General features: G+C 43.5%; 1 protein-coding gene across 1 annotated transcript in view; it reads left to right on the top strand.

Annotated features, from left to right (window-relative positions):
* Rgs7bp (regulator of G protein signaling 7 binding protein) overlaps positions 1-21,731 on the top strand; it is a 95,710-nt gene that overhangs the window by 62,302 nt on the left and 11,677 nt on the right. The window contains exons 4-5 of the mRNA XM_051172358.1: positions 13,977-14,124; positions 17,775-17,845. Of these exons, the coding sequence (XP_051028315.1) occupies positions 13,977-14,124; positions 17,775-17,845 (219 nt within the window). The remainder of the gene's footprint in view (positions 1-13,976; positions 14,125-17,774; positions 17,846-21,731) is intronic.

Here is a 21,731-nt window from a genome sequence, read left to right as displayed (position 1 = left end):
CTCTATTTTATGTGTTGCCGGGGCTCCAGTTCAGGGCTTCATGTATGCTAGGTGAGTATTCTAGCAACTGAGCCTGACGGTTAACTTGTGAAGGGAAACTCTTTCTGGGTGCTTCCTTTCTCTGTGTTAAAAGGGACCCCTTACTCACATTGGTCCCTGGCGTGTGTTCTACAGAACAAATAAAAAGCATGCCATCTCCTACCTGAGCAGTCCTTGGTGCCTCATTGGTGCCTGCCTTCATTGCCAGTCTGTTTAGCCTCCCTTTCTGACTTCCTTTAAAACATTTTTAAATAAGGCTGGGGATGTAGCTTGGTGGTAGAGCTTTCCCATAGACCTTAGGTTCTATTCGGAGAACTACAAATGAATGAATGAATGAATGAATGAATAAATAAATAAATAAATAGTAACTTGGGTTGGCTTTGCATTCATATAAATCTTCTTGCCTTGGTCTCTATAGTACTGAGATTACAAGAAGCAGACACTCACCATTCTTATCAAGACAGCACTGATACTTCTAGCACCTGCAGTCAACATGCTATTAAGAGACAGACAGACAGACAGACAGACAGACAGACAGAGATTGATTGATTTCCAGAAGGTTTATACATAGTATGATGGTCTATGTAGACAGTCCCAAAAAGTCTACAAAAAACACTCTTAGAAATAATGACTGTATTCAGCATGGTCAAAGAATACAAAGTCAGCCTCCAAAAGCAATAATAGTTCTATATGGTAGCAATGAACACATAGACACCAAAATTTAAAATGTGGCACTATTAGTTGTCATTAAATGAATTTAATTGTCCATTTCTTTACATCTAAAATCTTACCAGGATCTGTGGCTGAAATTATAAAATGGAAGAAATCAAAGGACACCTAAATTGATCCCTACAGCCAATGAAATGTCCATCAAATTCTCAGCAAGGTTATCTCTGGATATATATAACTTATTTCAAAATTTATAGGTAGGGGCTGGCAGCACGATTGCTCAGATGGTAGAGGCATTTGCTGCCAAGGCTCTTCACCTGAATAAGGTTTCCAGAGCCCATAGATTGGAAGCAGTGAACCGACTCACAATGGCTGTGACTGTCTGCAAAAGACCTGCACAGTATCAAGCCAACCCAGGTCCCTGCATGAATGGAGGATGAGTTCATGAGTTTCTTCCCTAGCTGCAGAGCTAGGAGAGAAGGTCAGTTATGTCCAGGGCTGTGGCCTTTGAGAGGCTACCATGCTTTATCAGGTGGTACTATATCTACACGTGCTAACAGCATGAGGTGGATTCCATGGGCTTTAACAGAAGAGCACACAAGAGGTGGGGTTGGAAGAGGAAGTGGTAGGAAGGGAACACATATAATTCATATGAGAAATCCAAAACAATAAAGCAACAAAATAAATAGTGACATAAATGTTTAGGAGGCAAAAGCAGTAGGACCACAGCAAGTTCAAGGCCATCCTAGTCTACATAGAAAGGGCAGAGACAGACAGACAGACAGACAGACAGACAGACAGACAGACAGACAGAGGGGATGGCTAATAAATATTTGCTCAACATCATTGGCCATCAAGAAAATGCAAGCAAAAACTGCAATGAAAGTCCATCATGCTGATCAGAATAACCAGGATACAGAATCAGCTTAGGTGCTCATCCCTAGATGATTGGATACTGAAAATGTGGCATATATAAATTCCATTGATCAGCCATAAAGAATGAAATCATATTGTTGGAAGAAAATGATTGAACTAGAAATCATCACTTTACTTAAGGTAAAGTAGACCCAGAAAGAAAATAATAAATAAACCCATATCTTCTTCTCTAATGCCTTTTATGTGTAACTCTTAAAAAGAGAACACCTGAAAGTGTCTTTGATTTTTTTATTTTTTTTTATTTTTCTTTTCCTTTGTAAGATGAAATCTCCTCTTGGATTTCTGATTGCTCTAAAGTCATTACTATTTAGAGTTGAATCCTTTTAAAATACAGAATAGCCCAGGTAATGGTGGCCTACTCCCTTAATCCCAGAGGCAAGTTGTTCTCTGTGAGTTCAAGGACAGCTAAGGCTATACAGAGAAACCCTGTCACGAAAAACAAAAATGGAATACAGAGAAGTAGGTGCCGTTGGTTCAGCTGAGTGTATTTAATGACAATGTATAATCTGCAACCCTTGTGTGTTTCCTCTTTTTTCCCACACACACAGTGTCTCACTCTTTTCAAAAGTTTCTTGAGTTCATGCATGCAAAAGCTAGCATTGTCTTGGTACCAGTACAGTTAAGACAATCACAGGAGGTGCACTCTCTCTCTCTCTCTCTCTCTCTCTCTCTCTCTCTCTCTCTCTCTCTCTCTCTCTCTCCCTCTCTCTCTCTCTCTCTCTCCCTCTCTCTCTCTCTCTCTCATGATAAATTCCTACTTACTCTAAAAGAAAATAAAAGTATACGTGGTTAAATCCTATGTTGAAGATAAGTCACTAGTAGTAGGCAGCAAGGAGGGAAATGTCATTAAACCAGAGAGATTACAGCACTGGAAACATACGCAGGCAAGAGTGTATTTGAAATGGTTCCTGGAAACTTTTAGAGTGCAAAATAAAACACTACCAGCATTTAGATAAGGATGGAATAGTCTATTAAAGAAGGCATTTTGAATTTTCCCTTCCTATGTTTGTATACTAAATCCTTTCTATTTCTTTCTTTCTTCTATTAATTCCTGTGTTGAACCTCAGGAGTTAATCCTACATTGCTATTCTGGATTCCTGTCTTGTTTATATTGTGTATGAAGTCACATTCCCACTCCTAGAATAGCACAGAAAATGTCAACTGGGTTTTGTTCTTTTTTGCATATTATTGGTAGCTGTGGGTTAGCTTGTTTCTACCCAGAAAACCTCGGGCCATTACACGATTTGCATAGAGAGTTGGCTGTGGGCTCCCTTGCTAGCATGCATTGAGAAGAAGGGGAATATTTGACTCCAGTGACCATAGATGCCAGAAATGAGTTGAAGAAAACATTCGTCCACAGACTACAGCGCATGAGTGTTAGAAGAACTGGGAATACTAAGACATATGGTATAATCCTGAAACTTGGGATCAATTAATATAAAAGTAGAGTGAAAAAGGTCGACCATCTTAGAAAATTTACTGCAGAATGGGGAAACTGGAAATAAGAAATGTGGGAGACATATTTGACCACTTCCCCTTGGTGAGGAGGCCTGGGAGCACTCAGAGAAAGAATAGGAAGGCTACCAAAATGACATTTGATAGCCTATGACCATATGGTGAGGGAGGAGGTTCCCTTCTGTCACAGACTTAGGGGATAGGAGTAGAGTGAGAGAGGGAGGGAGGGAGGAATCGGAGGAGACAAGCAAGGGGATAAAAATTTAGATGTAAGCTGAATAAATTAATAAAAAATAAAATAAAATCAATAAAAAGTAAAAGAAATGTGGGAGAGTTGTGAGACTGGTTCTGTCCTACCCAGGCTTCTAACTAAGGTATGTAAGAAGACATGTGGGTAGGTCTGAAGGAGCCATGTGGTAGAAAGTGCAGTGTAGATGCTTGCAAATCCTGAGGTGGGGTGGGAGAAGTCACAGGAAAGAGGTCAAGAGGCCATTCTTCCTTCCCAGGACTGATACATACACATTACATTCTACATATAGTTTTTAATGTATGTGTCACATATCAGCAAGGAAGAGCCATTTATTTATCTAATTCTGAGAGTTAAGATGGCAGATGACTTTTCAAAGACCTGCTGTTTATCCAAACAGTGGTAGCTCCATTGTAGCTTCAGCGTGGGGAATGTTCTAGACAGAGAACACCCACTGAGCTTCTTAATGCACCCCATTTCCCTCCTCTTTCTTTCCAGTGCTGGGTATTGAACCCGGGGCCTTTGTATGCTATGCAAACACTCTACCACTGAGTCACATACCCCGGCCCTACTAATACATTGCTTTAACTTACCTCCCTTCCACTCCACCCCACTTCTGTCTCCTAGAAACCAGATAGTCCCCAGTGTCTCCGGGTTACTCTTTATTGTGCCGGTACGATCTCTCTACTCAGAAGCTCTGCTTGACTCGCTTCTCTTAATGTTACAAAGAAGTTGTAGGGATCTTTAAGTGAGCGCCTTCTGTTTGCCCTCTGCAGATGCCGAAGGTCAACTCTTCTTCCTTTTTGCTGAGGAAAGGAAACATTATTGCAACTGAGTTTCCAAGTGGCTTTATATAAGAGCCTCCTGTCGGTGTTGGGCTGCGATTGAATACTGAAACCAAAATTTTCATAGCAATATACACGCGCAGTTTATTCTTCTGTCAGAGAACCTCCCCAGCCCTACTGTGGTGTGTTTCACTTAGTCTTTCTACTGTATGATGTCATCAGAATGCACATTTACTCTTTAGAGGAAAAGGGATACAAGGTCATTCAAGAGTGAAGAGTGTGGCTCTGCTTTTTTTTCTGGGAAAGTATACCCATTTAATAATGCATTTAATAATGAAGACCGTCCTCCTCCAGTTGAGCAAATTCTGTGTCCTTCATCTCAAAAGCCTTTCAATGGATCTTCTTCTGTATCCCGTGCTCTGTATATATAAATTGTGCTGTCTCACATGTCTGACTAGCACAAGACATTCAAAAAGATTGTATGCTTTGCAAAGATCATGTTTTTGCCGAAGAAATGAAGGAAAATATTCCTAAAATGATTTTTTCTCTTTTTCATAGCCAACAAAATTAAAGTAAATTACAGCTATGTGAGGCAAAACCTACATCTAATAAAGATTATTGGGTTATAGCAGGTAGAGAGCAGCTCCAAAAGCTGCATTTCTATAGGAAGATGACAGATGGGAATAATTTAAGTCATGTTGTAGCTTGATATTCTAACACTTTTAAGTTGCAAATTGAAGCACTGTTTCATATAATCCCATTACTATGCCGATAGTGAAAAAATATTTGTTCTCACCTCCTTGCACCTACTTAGACAAGAAAACTGCTCTTATTACCAATTACATGCATTATGCTGCCCACTATTGCCTGCTTCCTGCCACCGGATGAAATGAGCTCACTGGTTTCACTCATTGTGATGGCAGAAAGTCGGGGCGGCTGCCGAGGGAACTGGAGGATCCTGTTTTCTTTGACCACTGTTTTTCTTTCACTTTCTTTTCCTCATTCAATCAGTTATGAGAACTTGCCCATTCTAAAAAGGACTCCTTTTACATGAACTTGCTTTTTTCTACCCTTTTCCTCATCTCACATTGCTCTGTCATTAGCCCTCATTGACTCTGCTTGCCTCTCAGCCACAGCTTACAGCAAACAGTGTCCCCAGGTCATCTGAAGGCCACTTCCCCACCCCCAGCACCGCCCCCATCCCGCACGCCCCCTACCTCTTTAGGATAAGATAGATTTTTCCTCTGAAGTGGACTACCATGGTAAATTCAGATTTTAAAATATGTAGAGATGTCGTCACAAAAAGGAAAAGAGGAAGATGTTAAAATTTGAAATATCTTTTCTACAAAGCAGGACTGAGAACTGGGAACTGACAACTCAAGGGTTACTAACAGAAATTAATGGCCCAGATACAGGTGAAACACAGGATGAAGTCAAGACCGGAATGTGTTACAGGCGCCCAGTGTATTCAGAAGTATGCTAAGAAAGGCAAAGGGAATGGGCCACACAAAGGAAAGAAGTAAGCAACAAAAAGATAAAAATAGAATTTAGCCACAAGTAAACATTTTACTTTCTAGTGTACGAAGGAGCAATTGGTACCAAAATAGAACAGTGAGCTAGAAGAAATGAACCAAAATAAACCCTAAAATAGAAACTGTGGTTGAAATCCTAAAAGAAAACATGAATTCATTCTTTGAGCAAATATTCGGTGTTCATCTATGATATGTGAGGTGCTGCCTTGGGTGCTAAAAGCCTGCAGTGACAGGGGTTGCAAGGGCCCTATCCTCAAACAGTATGCATTCTAGAGGGAGGGGGGATGAGGAAGAAGGGATGGAGGGAGAGAAAGGGAAAGAAAGGAGGAAGGGAGGAAGGGAGAGATAGAGGGAGAAAGATAGATAATCAAATGTTCTAAAACTCCCAAATATGCAGGTAATTGAAGTTGAATGAATACACAATGTAATGACTTTCTGGGATGGAGTGGCTACTTTACATGGTGTAATCAAAGTCCTCTGACGACGTCACCTTGAATCTGACCTGGATGGCAGAAAAGGAAACAACTTCACCACGAACACAAAAGACCTTCAACCAAGAAAGTTGCCCTGTTTAAAGAATATGCATATAGCCAGATTCTATAACCACAAGCGTTGCCTAAAACCACCCATTACTCCGGTTCCATATGATGGAACTTCTGGTGGTGAGACGTTGTATAGCACAGCCCTGACACACATTATGAGACAGTCGCAGTTAGTTAGTTATGTTGGAAATGCATCTTGCACACTGCTCTGCCCTGATTTACAGGCTGGAGACAGAGCAATGGAGACGCTTGCATCTTCCATCATTTCCCCTCCTGTGTTTGGAGAGAACCTGGTCCTCCTGCTTTCTCACGGGGCTACATGGAGCCAGCAAGAAAGCTGCTACTGTGGGGTCACTACTGGCACTATAGTGACACAAGGAGGACAGAAAAGGACAGTGAGTGTTAAAGGGGGGATTTTGCCCCATCGCTTCCAGATTCTAGGGCGATGAAGGAGCCCTGTGTTGAGTACAATTATTATTCTCAGGCGCGTGTTATGCGTTACTATCATGTAGAAAATCCTTGAGACTGTTTATTTTTTAAGACTTACTTATTTATGCATATGAGCACACTATTTGCATGGATGCTTGCATGACAGAAGAAAATTGCCATACAGAAGAGGACATCAGAACCCGTCTCAGATGGCTGTGAGCCACCACGTGGTTGCTGCGAATTGAACTCAGGACCCCTGGAAAAGCAGACAGTGCTCTTAACCACTGAGCCATCTCTCCAGCCCTTGAGACTATTTTTTAGCATAGATGAACCACTTAGAGAATTACTATAACCAACTTCCGCTCTACAGCGCATAGTTTCTAAATCAAGAGACGGAGAGGCAGGTTACTTGGCTTACGCCTTGTGTTTCTTTAGTTCTTTGCACAGTGCAGAGTCAGAAAAGCTAAGAGCCACTTTGAAGGGGCAGCTGTGCATCTGAAGTAAGCCACTTTCATTGTCTTCTTCCCACTCAGTCAGTACAAAGGCTGTTCCAAAAACCCCTTCTGTGAAGACTGTCCCAACAGAAGATGTGTCAGAGCACATAGGACATAGGAAACCAGCCCCTGCCATCAAGGAAACAAATGACAGAGCAGCGATACAGGATGAGCTCAGGGAAGAGTGGTTTAATCCCTGCACAGAGGCACCAAGTCAATATAGTAATAATGACTTGCTGGACCTGGGAAGCCAAACTAAAGACCTTTAAGGAGGCCCTGTCAGTGGCAGTGTCACCCAGTGTTACTGGGTGGCTAGAGAAAAGAGAAATGCAAAAATGGACAGCGAAGGAGAGAGAAATGGAGGGTATATGAAAATACAAGTAGGACACCAGAGTTCATGTGAAAGTCAGACCCCACTCTCCACTCAACTGTGAAAAATGTCCTGTCCATTGGCTAGATTTGGGTAGAGGTTCGAAGTTTACTGCACGTATTGTCCTTGTCTGGTGCCATAGTTTGCACTGGACACCTGGACCCAGATCTGCCCATCATAATGTTCTTCTTATAGGTTTCTAGGACCCTCTGGATCCTTCTATCTCCCCATTCTCCCATGCTTCTCCCACCTAGAGTCCCAATAGGATATCCTCCCCTCTGACCCACTTTTCTGGTGAGTGAAGACTTTCATGGGACGGTGGCACTCAGAGGAAGAATAGCAGGCTACCAAGAAGAAACTTGATACCCTATGAGCATATACAGGGGGAGGAGGTCCCCCTCAGTCACAGTCTTAGGGGAGGGGAGTAAGGGGAAAATGGGAGGGAGGGAGGGAGGGAGGGAGGGATGGTAGGATACAAAGGATGGGATAACAATTGAGATGTAATATGAATAAATTAATAAAAAATAGTAAAAAGGGGGAAAAAAAGAAAATACAAGTAGGGAGAGAGGACTGTAGTACTAAAAGAAGAGACCTGTACCCGGTCTTCTGGCCAGTGCTGGGACCTGAGAGGCTGGAGGCCTCTGTGGCTCCCCTGAGATGTCTCATTCCCGATGAGAGAGTGACCATCGCTAATGAGCGTGAGAACATCCAGCCTTCCTCTCCACGGTTGGTTTCTCTTCATTTTCCCTCCAACCTCCCTCTTATGTTATCTGTAAACAGGCTAAAAATAAATGTGAACTCCCAAGGAGCTGAAAGCAAAAATCTTTGCAAGACCCTTAAGGAAAGTGGCCGAAACTTTAGTGAGTGAGCTCTGAACGGCGAGTGACGCAGCTATCTTAGCATGATTTCAAGGTACTCTGCAGGCTCTCGGCCTCATGTCCGTCCCCTCCCCCCGAAGCAAATATTTGTTCACTGAGGCCTGAAATTGATTTTCAGGGGACAGAACTTTTCATTTCATAATAGGAAATTATTTGGGATGCACAGTCACTCTCTTAGGCAAAGCAAAATACAGTTCTGAAGTCACCATTTGGAAACACGCTGATCCCTTTGCTAAGACCAGCACCGAGAGCCCAACCTGGTATTAGACAAGGGTCCTGTTTCAAGGTCAGGCAGGCAAAGGCAGGAAGCTAGGGATGAAGAGCTCATACTGGTTGCTGACCAAGTACGTTGGACACTATCTTTTCTGCTAAGCCCTTCATGTAGATCAAAAGGACACCTACAAACTGCCCCTGATGGCTTCTCTAGTCTCACAGACCACCCGCAATCCCCCATATTTCCCCCCTGTACTCAACTCAGGCACACACAAAATATCTTGAGCTACTTTGTGGAATCTCAACAGACATGTCCTTTTATGTGCTTGCTTCTGCCTGGGATGTTATGGTCCATTTTATCCAGCCCCACACTCATCTTTTCTCCTTGGCCCATCCCTGAACTTACCTGGGGGACATGATTTAGATATGCTTTCCTGCAGAAAGCTACTCCTGGCACTTCAAGCTGTCCCTCAAGCATTCCCAAGGAGCTAAAGTTGGCACATGTTACATAAAGGTTGTCATTTGTTACCTGTTTTCTTGCCTGTGGTTCTCTGATCTTGGGTAATCTTGAGTACATCCCCAGCATCTAACACAATACTCCAAGAGTCAAGCAATGCTTATTGAATAAGTAGCTAAACTGCTTGCATTCTCCGTCTTATATCAACAAAAAGGAAACACAGTTAGAGAGGAAGATGTAACAAAAATATTGATATAAACCTATGAACATTTCCCTTCCCAGTTAAAGAAAATTTTTTTCAGCAAAATAACAGAAAAAATATATTAGGAAAAGAATAAATCCATATTAGCTTGTCAGGGTGGGGTAATTGCTTTATGAAATAATGCCATATCTCAATAGATGAGAAGAGTAAGTTTATTCATCTATGGCATAGTCCAGTGACGTCAGAGGTAGAGTGGAACATTCATTCAGCTTTTGGAAAGCATGGGCATTCTCTAGGAGGATGTGTAGGAAGAGGTTCTGAAGAGTCCATTGTCCACAGCTGTCACATGGCCCTTTCCAACTGCAGGGGTGGGGGGTGGGGGGAGTAGAGGCTGGCAAACATCTCCCAAAGCTCTGAAAAACAAACAAGGAGTACCTAAGCAAACCAGAAAGGTTAAATAATTTTTCCAAACTGACAAGCAATCGAGATTGAATTTAGTAAGAATAAAAGAGCTGAGGAAACAAGGTAGATAAAAATTCCAGGAAGAAACAAACATTGTAACTTTAAAAAAAGAAAGACAGAGAAGAAACAAAGAAGGAGGAGGAAGAGAAAGAGAAGAGGAAGAGGAGGAGGAGGAGGAAGAAGAAATCAAATCCAGAAACACTTCAAACCCACTTAACAAATACAAAGCACAGGAAAAGTCTCTAAAACTGTCAGAGTTAGTATCTGAAACTGCACTTAGAAAGAGCTGGGCTACGCCAACTTTCAGCTGAAGCCGCCGGTGTCCATCTAGGGAAGCAAAGCAGAATAGAGTGTGAAAGAATGCTAGGCCTGCACATGAACAGCAAGGAGGCGTCTACATGGCCCCAGGACTGGCATCACAGTCACACCACACTCGCCTAGCTCTACATGGGTTCTGGAACAATCCAAACTCCAGTCATCACACTTGAACTAGAAGTACTTTTCCCACTGAGTAAAGTACTACCACCAGAAACACTTTGATTAAAACTGTCAAACTATCTCAGTGAACTGCCGGAGAGGTTACAGTAACAAAGAGAAAGGGGTGACTGCAACACCTAAACGTTGCCTCATGGCATTTTAGCCACATTCACATCATGAACGGTGGATCAAATGGCTTATGCATTTTCCTGTGTGACGAACCAAAAACCTGGTATCACTTCTGCCATGGTCTTGCTGAAAGTGTTTACTAGACACTTAGGCATAGAGGATTGTCAGACAGATACAGGTGAAAAGAAAAGCATTCTAAAAAACAACTCCTCTGGACTCTTGATTCAAAAACATTCATGAGATGAAAACAAAAAAACAAACAGAAAAGTACTACATTAAATAAAAAGAGCGTGAGGAAATGTGAAAAGTAAATGCTATGTGCAGCCTTTAAATTAAGTCCCTCAACTTAAAAATAAAGCTAAGGAGGACATTGTTGGGACAATTGGACAGGTTTGAATATAGACTAGATATGAAATAATAATATTATATGTATCAGGTTTTGTTGAACTGTAAAACCAAAGCTTTAGGATTATTTGGTATGATCACTGTTTGGGCGGGCAATATAATAAAATATCCTTATTCTTTCTTTCTCTGCTGTTTGTATGTTTGGTGTGTGTCTCTTACATGCATGTGTGTATACACGGGTGTGTATGCCTGTATGTTCAGAGGCCAGGGAAGGATGTTGAGTGCCTTCCTAGATCACTGTCTGCTTTATCCTCTTGACACAGAATCCCTCGCTAAAGCCAAACTCACTGTTTAGGCTCGGCTGGCTAGCCAGGGAGCTCCCTGAGCATTCCTCCCCATGCTGGAGCTATAGGCATGTGCAGCCCTGCCTGGCTATTGCCCAGGTCTGCCTGCTACCATTACCCACTGATCCATCTTCCATCCATAACGCCTTATTCATTAGGGAATATATGCTAAAGTATTTGGGACTATGCATTAGGAGCACCTGCCACTTATATGTAAATGGCACATCACAAATATATGTAAAATTAATATATACATTTTAGATGCCCTCTTATAGGTAAAAATTTCAGAATAAAGGGTAAATCCTAATCAAGTGTCAAGAAAAGTTAACATAAAAAAAAAGCATTTACACAGAGACATATATAGAAGCCACTTTAGGACGACTCAAAAAGTTTAAAGATTATACCCTACAACTTCTCAGAGAGCCATAAATAGACCACATACAAAAGCTCCACTAGCTATAAATGGCAGATGAGAGAATAATGCCACCAAGTTCTCAGAGAAACTCGGTTTGAACATAGGTCTCTGTGCGTAGCCAACAGAGCTTAAGTGCCCGCACAGTGGAAGAGAGAAAGGGAGGGGACACATATTTAGAGGCACATGAAGGCTAAGGATCTTTCTTCCACTGATGAGCTCTGAAATGATCAGTCAAAGGTACATTCCACACATGCCTTTGGGTTACCTAGCCTTCAACGTTTAAAAAGCGGAGGGTTTTCCCAGGGAGCCCCCTTGGTCCTCTCCCAAATCACCCAGCTCAGTTCAAGCCCATGGATGAATTCTGTCCAGAGGTGGGTGTCAAATGGACAACCGCACTGGGACCAGGATGCAGATGCAAATGGCTTTAAGAGGTCATTGCCCCCAAACTGTGAAAAGATAACCTGCTAAATTGTGTGCTTAATTAATTTCCACCCAATAGCACACCATAAAACTGGAAAAACTGATTCCTCAGGGAAACCACCTTCCCCAAGATCAATGTGCACAAAGCACAGGGCCACAGAGCACAACTTCCTCAGGCAACTCATGCTGTGCTCTGGCTGAGTTCTCCGAGGTCTGTTTCTGCTGTGGTTTGAGGAAAGGTGCACAGTTCCAATACTTCACGGTCTGTCCCTTTTTCCTTGTGTTGCTAGCTTGGAGGACAGAAGACAAAGAGTTGTTACCCGTTACTATAGTGAGCTTAGATTTTTCCTATGAGTAGCTGATCTTTTCACAAGCTTGAGGTTTTTTGTTTGTTTGTTTTGTTTAGTCTTGTTTTGTTTTGTTTTTTAAGAAAAAACGAAAAAGAAAGGGCCAGTAGGATTGGTAAGACTGAGCTAAGAAGCTGCTATTTCATAAGTGCTCTATGATAGAAAACAATTTCAATTTCTCTAGAAGTATGTCTACACAATAAAAATAAAATGAAGTAAAAGTATAAAACACAGGAGACGCCTTTTCTCCAAACTGCATAATGTTGGACAACAGCTTTGCTGTTATTTGTAGAGGGTTTTTTTGCTATTGTTGTTGTTGTTGCTGGGGGTTTTGTTGGGTTTTTTGTTTTCCTTTTTATTTTGTTTTTTGCTATTATCTACTGGTAGCTTGTGCCTGTGACCTCAACAATCATCAAACTGAGGTAGGAGGAGTGCCATGAGTTTGAGGCAATGCACTTGCATTGTACTGACACTACTGGCTATTTTTGCCAGTATATCCAGAGCTATATAAAAAGATCTGGTCTATAGGAGAAGGGAGCAAAGAGGAGGAAAAGGGATAGGTGATCAGAAGGACTGTGAGAAGGAGGAAATAAAGGAGGAGGAGGAGATGGAAGAGGAGGAGGAGATGGAGGAGGAGATGGAGGAGAAGATGGAAGAGGAGGAGGAGATGGAGGAGGAGATGGGGAGGAGATAGAAGAGGAGAAGAAGGAGGAGAAAGAGGAGGAAAGGGAAGAGGAGGAAGAGGAGGAGGAAGAAGAGGAGAGAACCAGTGTTTCTTCTATGTCTCTTATTTTTCACATCAAGCCTAGTGTTTGGTATTTAGCTAATACTCAAGAAATAGTTTTATGGGAATATGAATGAAGGAGCAAATAAACAATTACTAAAGCCAGAGAAGGTTAAAGCCTAGTTCTTTGACCTTGTGGGTCATTTCCACGGTACGAAGATACTCCCTGTGGCTATAAATATTTTCAAGGTAAAATAGGAGATTGTGATAAAGTACGTACCTAGACCAAAGACTGTCATCCTCCATCTAATTTCAGGTCACCTTCTGGCTGAAGCAATGTCTGTGCTGTTTGGGGATTTATTTATTTGAGGCCAGTCCCAGGAAACACAAGTCTTAGCTCAGGCTACGCATCACTTTGCTGAGGACGGTCACTCAGCGTGAGCCCTTTCACAAGGCCCTTCAGCTGATAGGCCTTTCCTGTGTCAACACAGCACTAGGGCATCACAGGGCCAAGTTTTCTTCACACAGATTGCTGTGCTAAAGGAGACTGGAGGGCCACGGAACTGGGAGGCAGGTCCATGCTCTGTGGTAGCCTGAGGAAGCCAGTGTCCGACATCAGAGAGAACAGCGGGGCACCCCGTTCTCCCTGCCGAGTGTCACCTGCTTCTGACCCTGACACTCACTCCTGACTCTGAGAACAAAACCCAGCTTGTGTTCACAGGCTAAATCCTTGCTCCCAAGAGGGGGATCTAAGTCACTCATGCCAGGTTACAAAGCAAATCTTTATCAAAGGTAAGGCCCTTCATTTTGTTTTGACCTTTACGTGGTGTTGACTTCAACTATCATTCCAGAATGTTGTAGGAGGGTAACACACACACACACACACACACACACACACACACACACACACACACACACACAATTGCTTTTTACCTCAGAGAGACATCATGTTTAATGAGGCATTTGACTCAAAGCGTAGCCAGTCTTTATAATGACATCCTGAGTAGAGAAATGGCATTGCTGATTTCTTACCCCCTTTCTCCTTATCAAATACCTTTTCTTTAGGAAAAGAAGCTAGTGGGGGAGTGAAGAGTTTGGACAGCAAAACTGAGGAGAATGCTGAAACACCTGCCCTGGAGGACTCCTTGTCATCCCCTGTAGATAATCAACAGCAGTCCTGGCAGGTTGCCACAGACATTGAAAACACTGAAAGGTAAGTGGGATGGTCCTCTGAAAGGATGCTGACCTTCCTCCAGTCAGTGTTCTTGGGGCCACTGACAGGAAAAGGTCTCAGGTTTGGGAGAAAGAGGGCTCTCTGTGGTCGACAGAGCATCTAGGCCGGCAGGAACTTGGAGTCAGCCCCCTCTGTAGAGGGAAAGCTGGGGAGAGAATGGGGTGTGAGTGGGGTTTCTATCACTGACAAACCACTGAGAGAAGCACTCAAAGATGAAAGATTTGTTTCAGTTCATGACTTCAGAGGATGTGGTCTACATGAGTTAGCTGGCTCCATTGCCTTTAAGCCTGAGGCAAGACAGGGAGGCCCATAGCAGAAGACACTATTCACCTCATGACAACCGGGAAGCAGAGCGAAAGCAGAAGGGGCTGGAGGCAAGCTGTGTCTTTCAAAGGCGTACCCCTGGTGACAAATGGCCTACTTCTTCCAACCCTGTGCCCCCTCCCTAGTTTTCCTTACCTCCCAATAATGCTGCCAAACATCGATCCATCAATCCACTAACCTTCCAATTAGGTCAAAGCCCTCATGGTCCAACCATCTCTTAATGGTGCCTCCAGCTAGCGACCAAGCCTACAACACAGGGACTTTTGGGACCATTTTATCCTCAGACTACAGCTAAGCAGTGCACACCCCATGGGGGGCAGGGCACAGTAACAGGGTCTACAGCCTGCACACCCCATAGGGGGAGGGCACAGCAACAGGATCTACAGCAGTTTCCAGCTCCTAGACCTCTGCCTACCTCCTCCGACCGGCATATCACATCTCCATGGAAAGTGAAAACAAGCCAGGAATGGTACTGCACAGCTGTAATCCAGTATTTGAGAAGCCCTGTCTCAAAAAGAGAAGAGAAAACACTGTGCTTTCTTAGAAGAGAAAATGGCAGGTCTGTTACCATCACAGTTCACCCATTGGCTCGTTCCTAAATCACCCTTATAAGGGAGAAAGAATCTAGATTATCCAAAGATACTTCCAGTATTTGGAATGCCCTGCTTAGCATTTTGACCAATTCACGGATTATCACAGCGCCTCTTCAGTTTCCTCTCCTGGAATAGAGCTGATGGCATTCTTAGTAGTCACAATGACTTAATGGCTTGACCTCAGCAGCTTCCTGCTAGAGAGGGATTTCTCCAGGAAGGAAAAATTCTACAGTGATTCTATTTCATGGGGGGGGGGGGGGGCACATATAAAACAAGTGCAAGGACCCATCCCGTTAGCATATTGAGAATACCACTCTGTGAGGCAAACAGACGCGGCCCATGTGTAGTCTTTGCACTAATGCCTGTGCCTTTTGCTTTGAGTGTCCCTAGAGCTGCCACAGAGCAGCTGAAAAAACTTGGAGTAATTCTACTCTCTGTGTTCTCTCTGTGTGTATGGGGTTGAGTCACTGACAAGATAATGAACATTTTATTTTATTAATTTTTTTATTTTTAGAAACGGAAAACACATGGCATTTATAGCCATTGTGGTTCTACTTTCAGGTTGTAATATAATTCTAAAGCTAATTACCAAATTTCTGTGTTTAGGGGAAATTGGAGCATGTGGTAATTGAGTGCTATTAATATAACTTGCTTGAGATAGCCAATAACTCAAACCAAAAAAAAAAAAAAAAAAGCTTGTTTGTTTTATAGAAGTATGAACAAATGATGAAAGAGTTGTGTATCTTTATTTATAAAATAAAAGATTCTTTGTTTTGTTCTCAAAAAAGGGGAAGGGGGGTGGGGGGACTACACGTCGGACACACCTCAGGCTTTACGAAAGCAACCATATGTGGCCATGAGCCTACACCGTTGGCAATGTTGCTAGTCAGAACCTAAGTTCAGACTTTGGTCAAAGGAGATAGGTAAGTCTGAGAAGAGGCAGGCAGCAAGAAACCCGGGCAGGCATGAGCTTCCTTAGTGCACCCTTTATCTCTGTATTTGGTACATCTCAAGCTGGGCTGGCATTTAACTCACCAGGGGAACTCTTTCACAGTCACTGCTGGCTGCCCTTTCCAGAAGCCAACCCAACCAGGTTCTCTTCTGGGTCACAGGGGAGCGAGGTGCCTCTGGAGCGTCACCCCAGCGGTGCGTGCTTAGTCCTTCCCCTCCGGTCCACCTTGGCAGGAGCACAACCTAGGGTGGCCCCGCCTCCCTGTGCCACCTATTCCTTCTGCTTCATCCACGTGTCATGCCCGTGACACTCCACCAGCCTCACACCTTTGGGCGACATTCTGAATGTCCCAAGGGTCCTTCTACCCACGTGCTAGGCTGTTCTCCTTTCCTTTTCGAGGCAGCAGTGCCGAAGTTTTAAGCTTCCTTTTGTATCATATACTTGAGCGAGCGAGAATGGGCTTGGATTTGTGGCCTCTCCCTACAATGCTCTCTAACGCTATTCAGCAGGATAACGGTGCTTTGTGAGACTGACTCAAAGTTTCAAACCTGAAATTTCGCGGTGGTTCTTTCCTCAACTTAAAACAAAAGCAGTAGATATAAAAAATCTTTAGTTTGGGGGTTCTCTTTCTTCCTCTTCTTTTTTAATACTAGGTATTAAACTTATAGCCCCATACATACTAACTGAATCTTCTAACAGTGAGTCAAATATTCAGTACCCCACCCCCTTTCTTTTCTATTTAATTTTTTGTTTTGAGACAGGGTCTTGCTAAGTTGCTCAGGCTGGTCTTGAACCCCTGTAGCACAGGCAGGCCATGAGCTTTTGATCCTCCTGCCTCTGCCTCATGAATACCTATAAATCCATGCTTCTGCATCCAGCTTTAGTTCAATGTTAGAATTTCCTTTCTGCCCCCCCCCAACATTTTTTTAAAGAAAATTGTGTGGCAAGGGGGTGTGTACAAGTGCACAAAGGCAGGCCAGAAGACAAGTTTCAGGAGTTAATTTTCTTTCTCTAGCATGTGGGTCCTGGGAATTGACTTGAGGTATTTAGTGGTCCCCGATGGCTTCTCTATTACGAAGAGCTCTTTTCTGGAGGCCTCAGAGAATGTAACCCTTGTCAAGCCTGATGGGACAAGCCCATCCCAGAACTCAGGAGGCAGAAGCAAGAGAGCCAGAAATTTGAGGCCATCCTCTGAGACTTTCTCTGAAAGAAACAAGAGCTATGAATGCAGTTTACTGATGGAGCACCTCCCTGGCATTCGCGTTTAATGCCTAGTGCCAAACAACAACAACAAGAAGATATCAATGATAATTTTTTGCTCTGTTTTCATTCAATTCTGCTCATGGCAAGGGAAGACTTAAAACAAACAGCAAGGAATCTGCAAAGACACACAGCTGTCTGAGCATAACTTCCATGATACATCCCAAGCCGGGCTTTCCCCAGGAGCTCACTGTTCCAGTTGTGTGTCCTTGGCCTCTCCCTGTACCTCCACAGTACCGTCCTCATTACAAAGGCTCTCCAATGAATTCATCCAGGTCGAACTAATGGCAGAGATGCCAAGGGCTGGAGCTGAATTCCTGTCTCAGATATCCTTTCTTGTAAAAGCAAAGTAAATTCAGTATGTGTCTGTTAGAAACTATAACTGATACAGTTGGATGTGCAGCCGGGCCCTTCATCCATCCATGCCATACAATGCACCGTTTGACACTTCACTTGGAAAGCGTACAGCTAACTTTTCTTTCTTTTTGTTGACTTTACAGAGACATGCGAGAAATGAAAAACCTTCTAAGCAAACTCAGGGAAACGATGCCTTTACCACTGAAAAACCAAGGTGAGTCCTGGAATTTCTTTTTGAGGCAGAAGGTGTTTTTTTTTTTTTTTAAACATGATGAACTTAGAAGTTGCGTCATAGCAGGGTAATACAAGTGTTTCCCACAAAGAGAGGGAAGCTTTGAGCGTTTCTCTTTCTTAGAACGGAAGGAGGCTGTAGTCTCGGTGACTGAGTTTCCCCTGATGGAGGCAGAAATCCATTGACCTCAGAAGGATGCGCACATCCCTGCCAGACATGTCACATGCCGCAGAAAGCACCACACCAGACGTGTCTCCACAAGAGGAAGAAGAGTGTGGGCTCTTGTCTGCGCGAGGTTTATGGACTAGGATAGGAAGTTTGGCAGTTAAGACAGGTTCACTTAAAATACCGACTTCATGCCATTCACGGAATTCAGACTGGGCCTCCTAGGAAACTGAACATATGATTCAGTGTCTGTAGGAGACTGCCAAACCTACTGATCCTAACATGATCATTTACATGTTTAATTTCCATCCATTTATATGTTTAATTATATAAAAATAACAATAGGAAGAATTAACATATATTGGGAACGTGCAGTGTGTCACTATCCTAAGTATTACATATATATTAGCTATGTTTGTTTATACAATTATCTTCTTTCTTTCTTTCTTTCTTTCTTCCTTCATTTTCTCACATATTAGGGGTCAAAGCCAAGGCCTTACATGTTATGCAAGTAGTCTAGCACTGAGCTAAATCCCAAGTCCCCTATTACAAATCTGACAGTGATTTAGGAAGATTCTATTATAGTTTTCCTAATTTACAGGGAACTGAGACACAGGGTTTAGTTCATTTTTCCAAAGTCATTTCAGATTGTAGTAGAATGACTGGGCTGTGTGTGGATTTGAACCCAGGAAGCCAATCTCCAGAGGATGCAGGACACAGACATGCAAAGGGATATTCCCAGAATGAAGGGTGGTCCTGATTTATATGAACCATTGGATCCCCCTGTATGTAGATCCCAGAGCACAGGGTTTTCAGGACTATGGGACTGAAGATGTGCACAAAAATAAATATTAAATGCTTTACATTAAGCAGACTTAGCTAGAGCAGCCATGAGTGAAACATTAGCTTCAGAAAGTAGCACCAAGAGGGTAGAAAAGACCATTTAGAGGCAAGGAAAAAAAAACCCTCCTGTTTCCACTGAACAGAGCCTGTGAGGGAGGGAGGACAGTACACTGTTTGCCTGGGAGCAAGTAAAGCCGTGGAAAGAGGAGGGGAGGAGGAGGAGGACTTGGCAGCGGAGCTGAAGTGCCTCTTGGCTCAGGGAGCATTATCAGCAGAAGGTGGAGAGGTGGAAGCAGGCAAGAACACCAGACAAAGGCTGGGAGGGCGCAGAGGCTGGCTGCACTGTGCTGGAGCTGGAGGCCAGGGTCTGAATGGGAGGAAGGGGGGCACAGTTCGTGTGCTGCAGAGTCCTGGAAGAAAGTCGGTGTGTAATCATAGGAAATTTTTCTACCAGGCGGCTGCTGGAAGTTAAGTGTGGGTTTAGGATGGGGTACCTCAATTATAGCCAGCCAAGGGTTCAGATTCTGCCTCTGCCATTGTCTAACCACGTGACCTGGAGCCAGATGTCTTGTTCCTGAGAGAGGGGAGACCTTACTGCAGATGATGGCTTAAGGATTAAGGATGGAGTACACAATATGCCTAAGCATTAACCTTAGAAACAGCATATCAACTGAAAATCCACTTCACCGGAATGTTTGTTGCGTAGGAAGTGGGAGAGATTATAATAAAATCCTGAATCGAACCCAGGGCCGCTTCGCTGTTGTGTTTGCGGACACTGTTGTTATTATGCAGTAGCTAGTCCACGTGGCCTCGCTCAGAACTCCAAACCAGCAACAAGAAGAACTCAGCCTGCAAAAACCATGCGCCATGTTCCTGTCAAAGCAGTCCTGCATGCCAGAACAGAGACCAGGCCTCTGGGATTTGAAATTTGGAGCACATGTTAGGACCAATAGGTTTGGCGATCTCTCCTATGGACACTACCCTGCCCTCTTACTGAGACAGGGATCCACCTTCCCAGGGTGCCATGTCAGAATTTTGTGAATGCCGTGAAATCCACATTTTAAGTGAACCCATCTTAAAACTTTCTTCTCCATCTAGTACTAGTCCATGTGGACACTTTGGAACTGTGTTGCCAGAAAAACAGAAATTTCACTTTAATTAGGTAATTTTCAAAATCATAGAAGGTATAATAGAAATAAATATTTTTCTATTTTGTTAACAGAAAAATTACTGGACATTAAAATATATTTGTAAAATTAAAAAATATCAACAAAAAGTGTTGGTACTATTAGTGAAAACATAAAAGGGACTAAATTAACCCAAGTAAATAATTCCGGGTCTTAAATTACGACCCCATCTGGAAAATAAAAGTGCAAAGATTTATTCGGGAGGTGATTCAGATATTTTCTAACAATAAAAAGAAAAGTCAAGGCAGAGGGTTTTTGAAAATCCAGCCATCTCATTTTGTGGAGAAGTGCAAACACTTAGCAACTTGGCCTCCACTCACAGCTTGCTGTCACTGTGCTGTCAAGTGGGTAGAGGGGGATGTGAGGAGAGAGGAAGGGAGGGTGGCAGGCCCCGAGGGAAGGAAAACCAGTCAGCTGGGACACTTTTTGATTGACACAGATGGCAGTGCCATTCAGTTCACTTCAGAGATCATTCAGATTCTTCCCTGACTGTGTAGACTGAGATGACCCGCAGGACTCCCCATACTGGCAATCCGTGGGTTGTGCGGGTCCTGAGGTAAGGTGTGCTGGAAACGGAGCGAAGCGTAGAGAAATGCTTCTGTTCTTCCTCGTGTAGAACCTTGTTCTCAAACCCTGATTCTTCAAGCCGCTTGGAAACCATTATAGAAAGCCATCTGCTTCTCTTCTGCCTTATTTCCTTTCTGTTTTTACTCCATTTGCATGTGTGTTAGAAACAGGAAAAGGCGGGACATGTCACTCACTCAAGGGCCTGCCTTTTTGTGTTTGGCCTGTTGACCACGAGAACCCCTGCCAGCTCAGACTCTCTTCTTCTCCAGGCTCCACTTTAGTTCTCCACTTGGAAGTGGTCCTGGGTTCATTTCAAGACTTGATTATATCTCTCCCACTCCCTACTCAAAAAATAAAATATAATATAAAAATCACTTGATGTTGCTTTTCAGTGGGAAGGAAAGCAGAGCAGCCAAGGGCAGGGATTTAAATAGTCCCCAAGAGGCCTACGTTTTAGACATTGCCGTCTCTGTCGGTATCCAACATGGAGACGCAGGTACACAGAGGACAGTAAGCCACGCTTGTTATGTTGTTCCTCCATAGTGGGCCGCAGGCAATATCCAGGTCTCCTGGCTCTCAGCCTGCTGTTCCTTCCCCCTGCTTCAGCGGCCCTCCTGTCCTCCATTCTGGGTCATTGGTGGTACAGCAGGGAGCTTCATTAATTACGATCAGCTTGCTGTGTCAAATGGATTACAAATGGAACCACCTGTGGAGAGCCCCCCCGCAAGGTTACCGACAAAGGCTCCTGAGGAGATTAGAAAGTGAAGCTCAGCATCTTCTAACCACGTGTGCCATTACAAAACAGAACAAAGTAGCAGAAACAGACTGAGCCTGAAAGACAGTTTCACCTTTGCTACAATTCCGACTTACTGAGGTCTGTGAGATGTGTCGGTATCTTTGCTCATGCGTGGAATCCAGTTGTCGAGGGCCTGCATTAGAATCCATAGGAACCAAATCTGCTCTAGAATGGGATTCCGTTACCAGGCGGAGAGGTGTATTCCAGATGAGATGCACTTTGGGTATTCCGTAATGCCAGGCCACTAGGGAGGGAGATATGGCAGGTCAGATATGATTCATGAGGGAGAGAGCAGAATCTGGGAAAGAGT

The sequence above is a fragment of the Acomys russatus genome, chromosome 30 (assembly GCF_903995435.1).
Source record: "Acomys russatus chromosome 30, mAcoRus1.1, whole genome shotgun sequence".
Classification (NCBI taxonomy): domain Eukaryota; kingdom Metazoa; phylum Chordata; class Mammalia; order Rodentia; family Muridae; genus Acomys; species Acomys russatus.
Note: the sequence above shows the minus strand (reverse complement) of the source record. Positions and strands in the feature narration are given on the sequence as shown.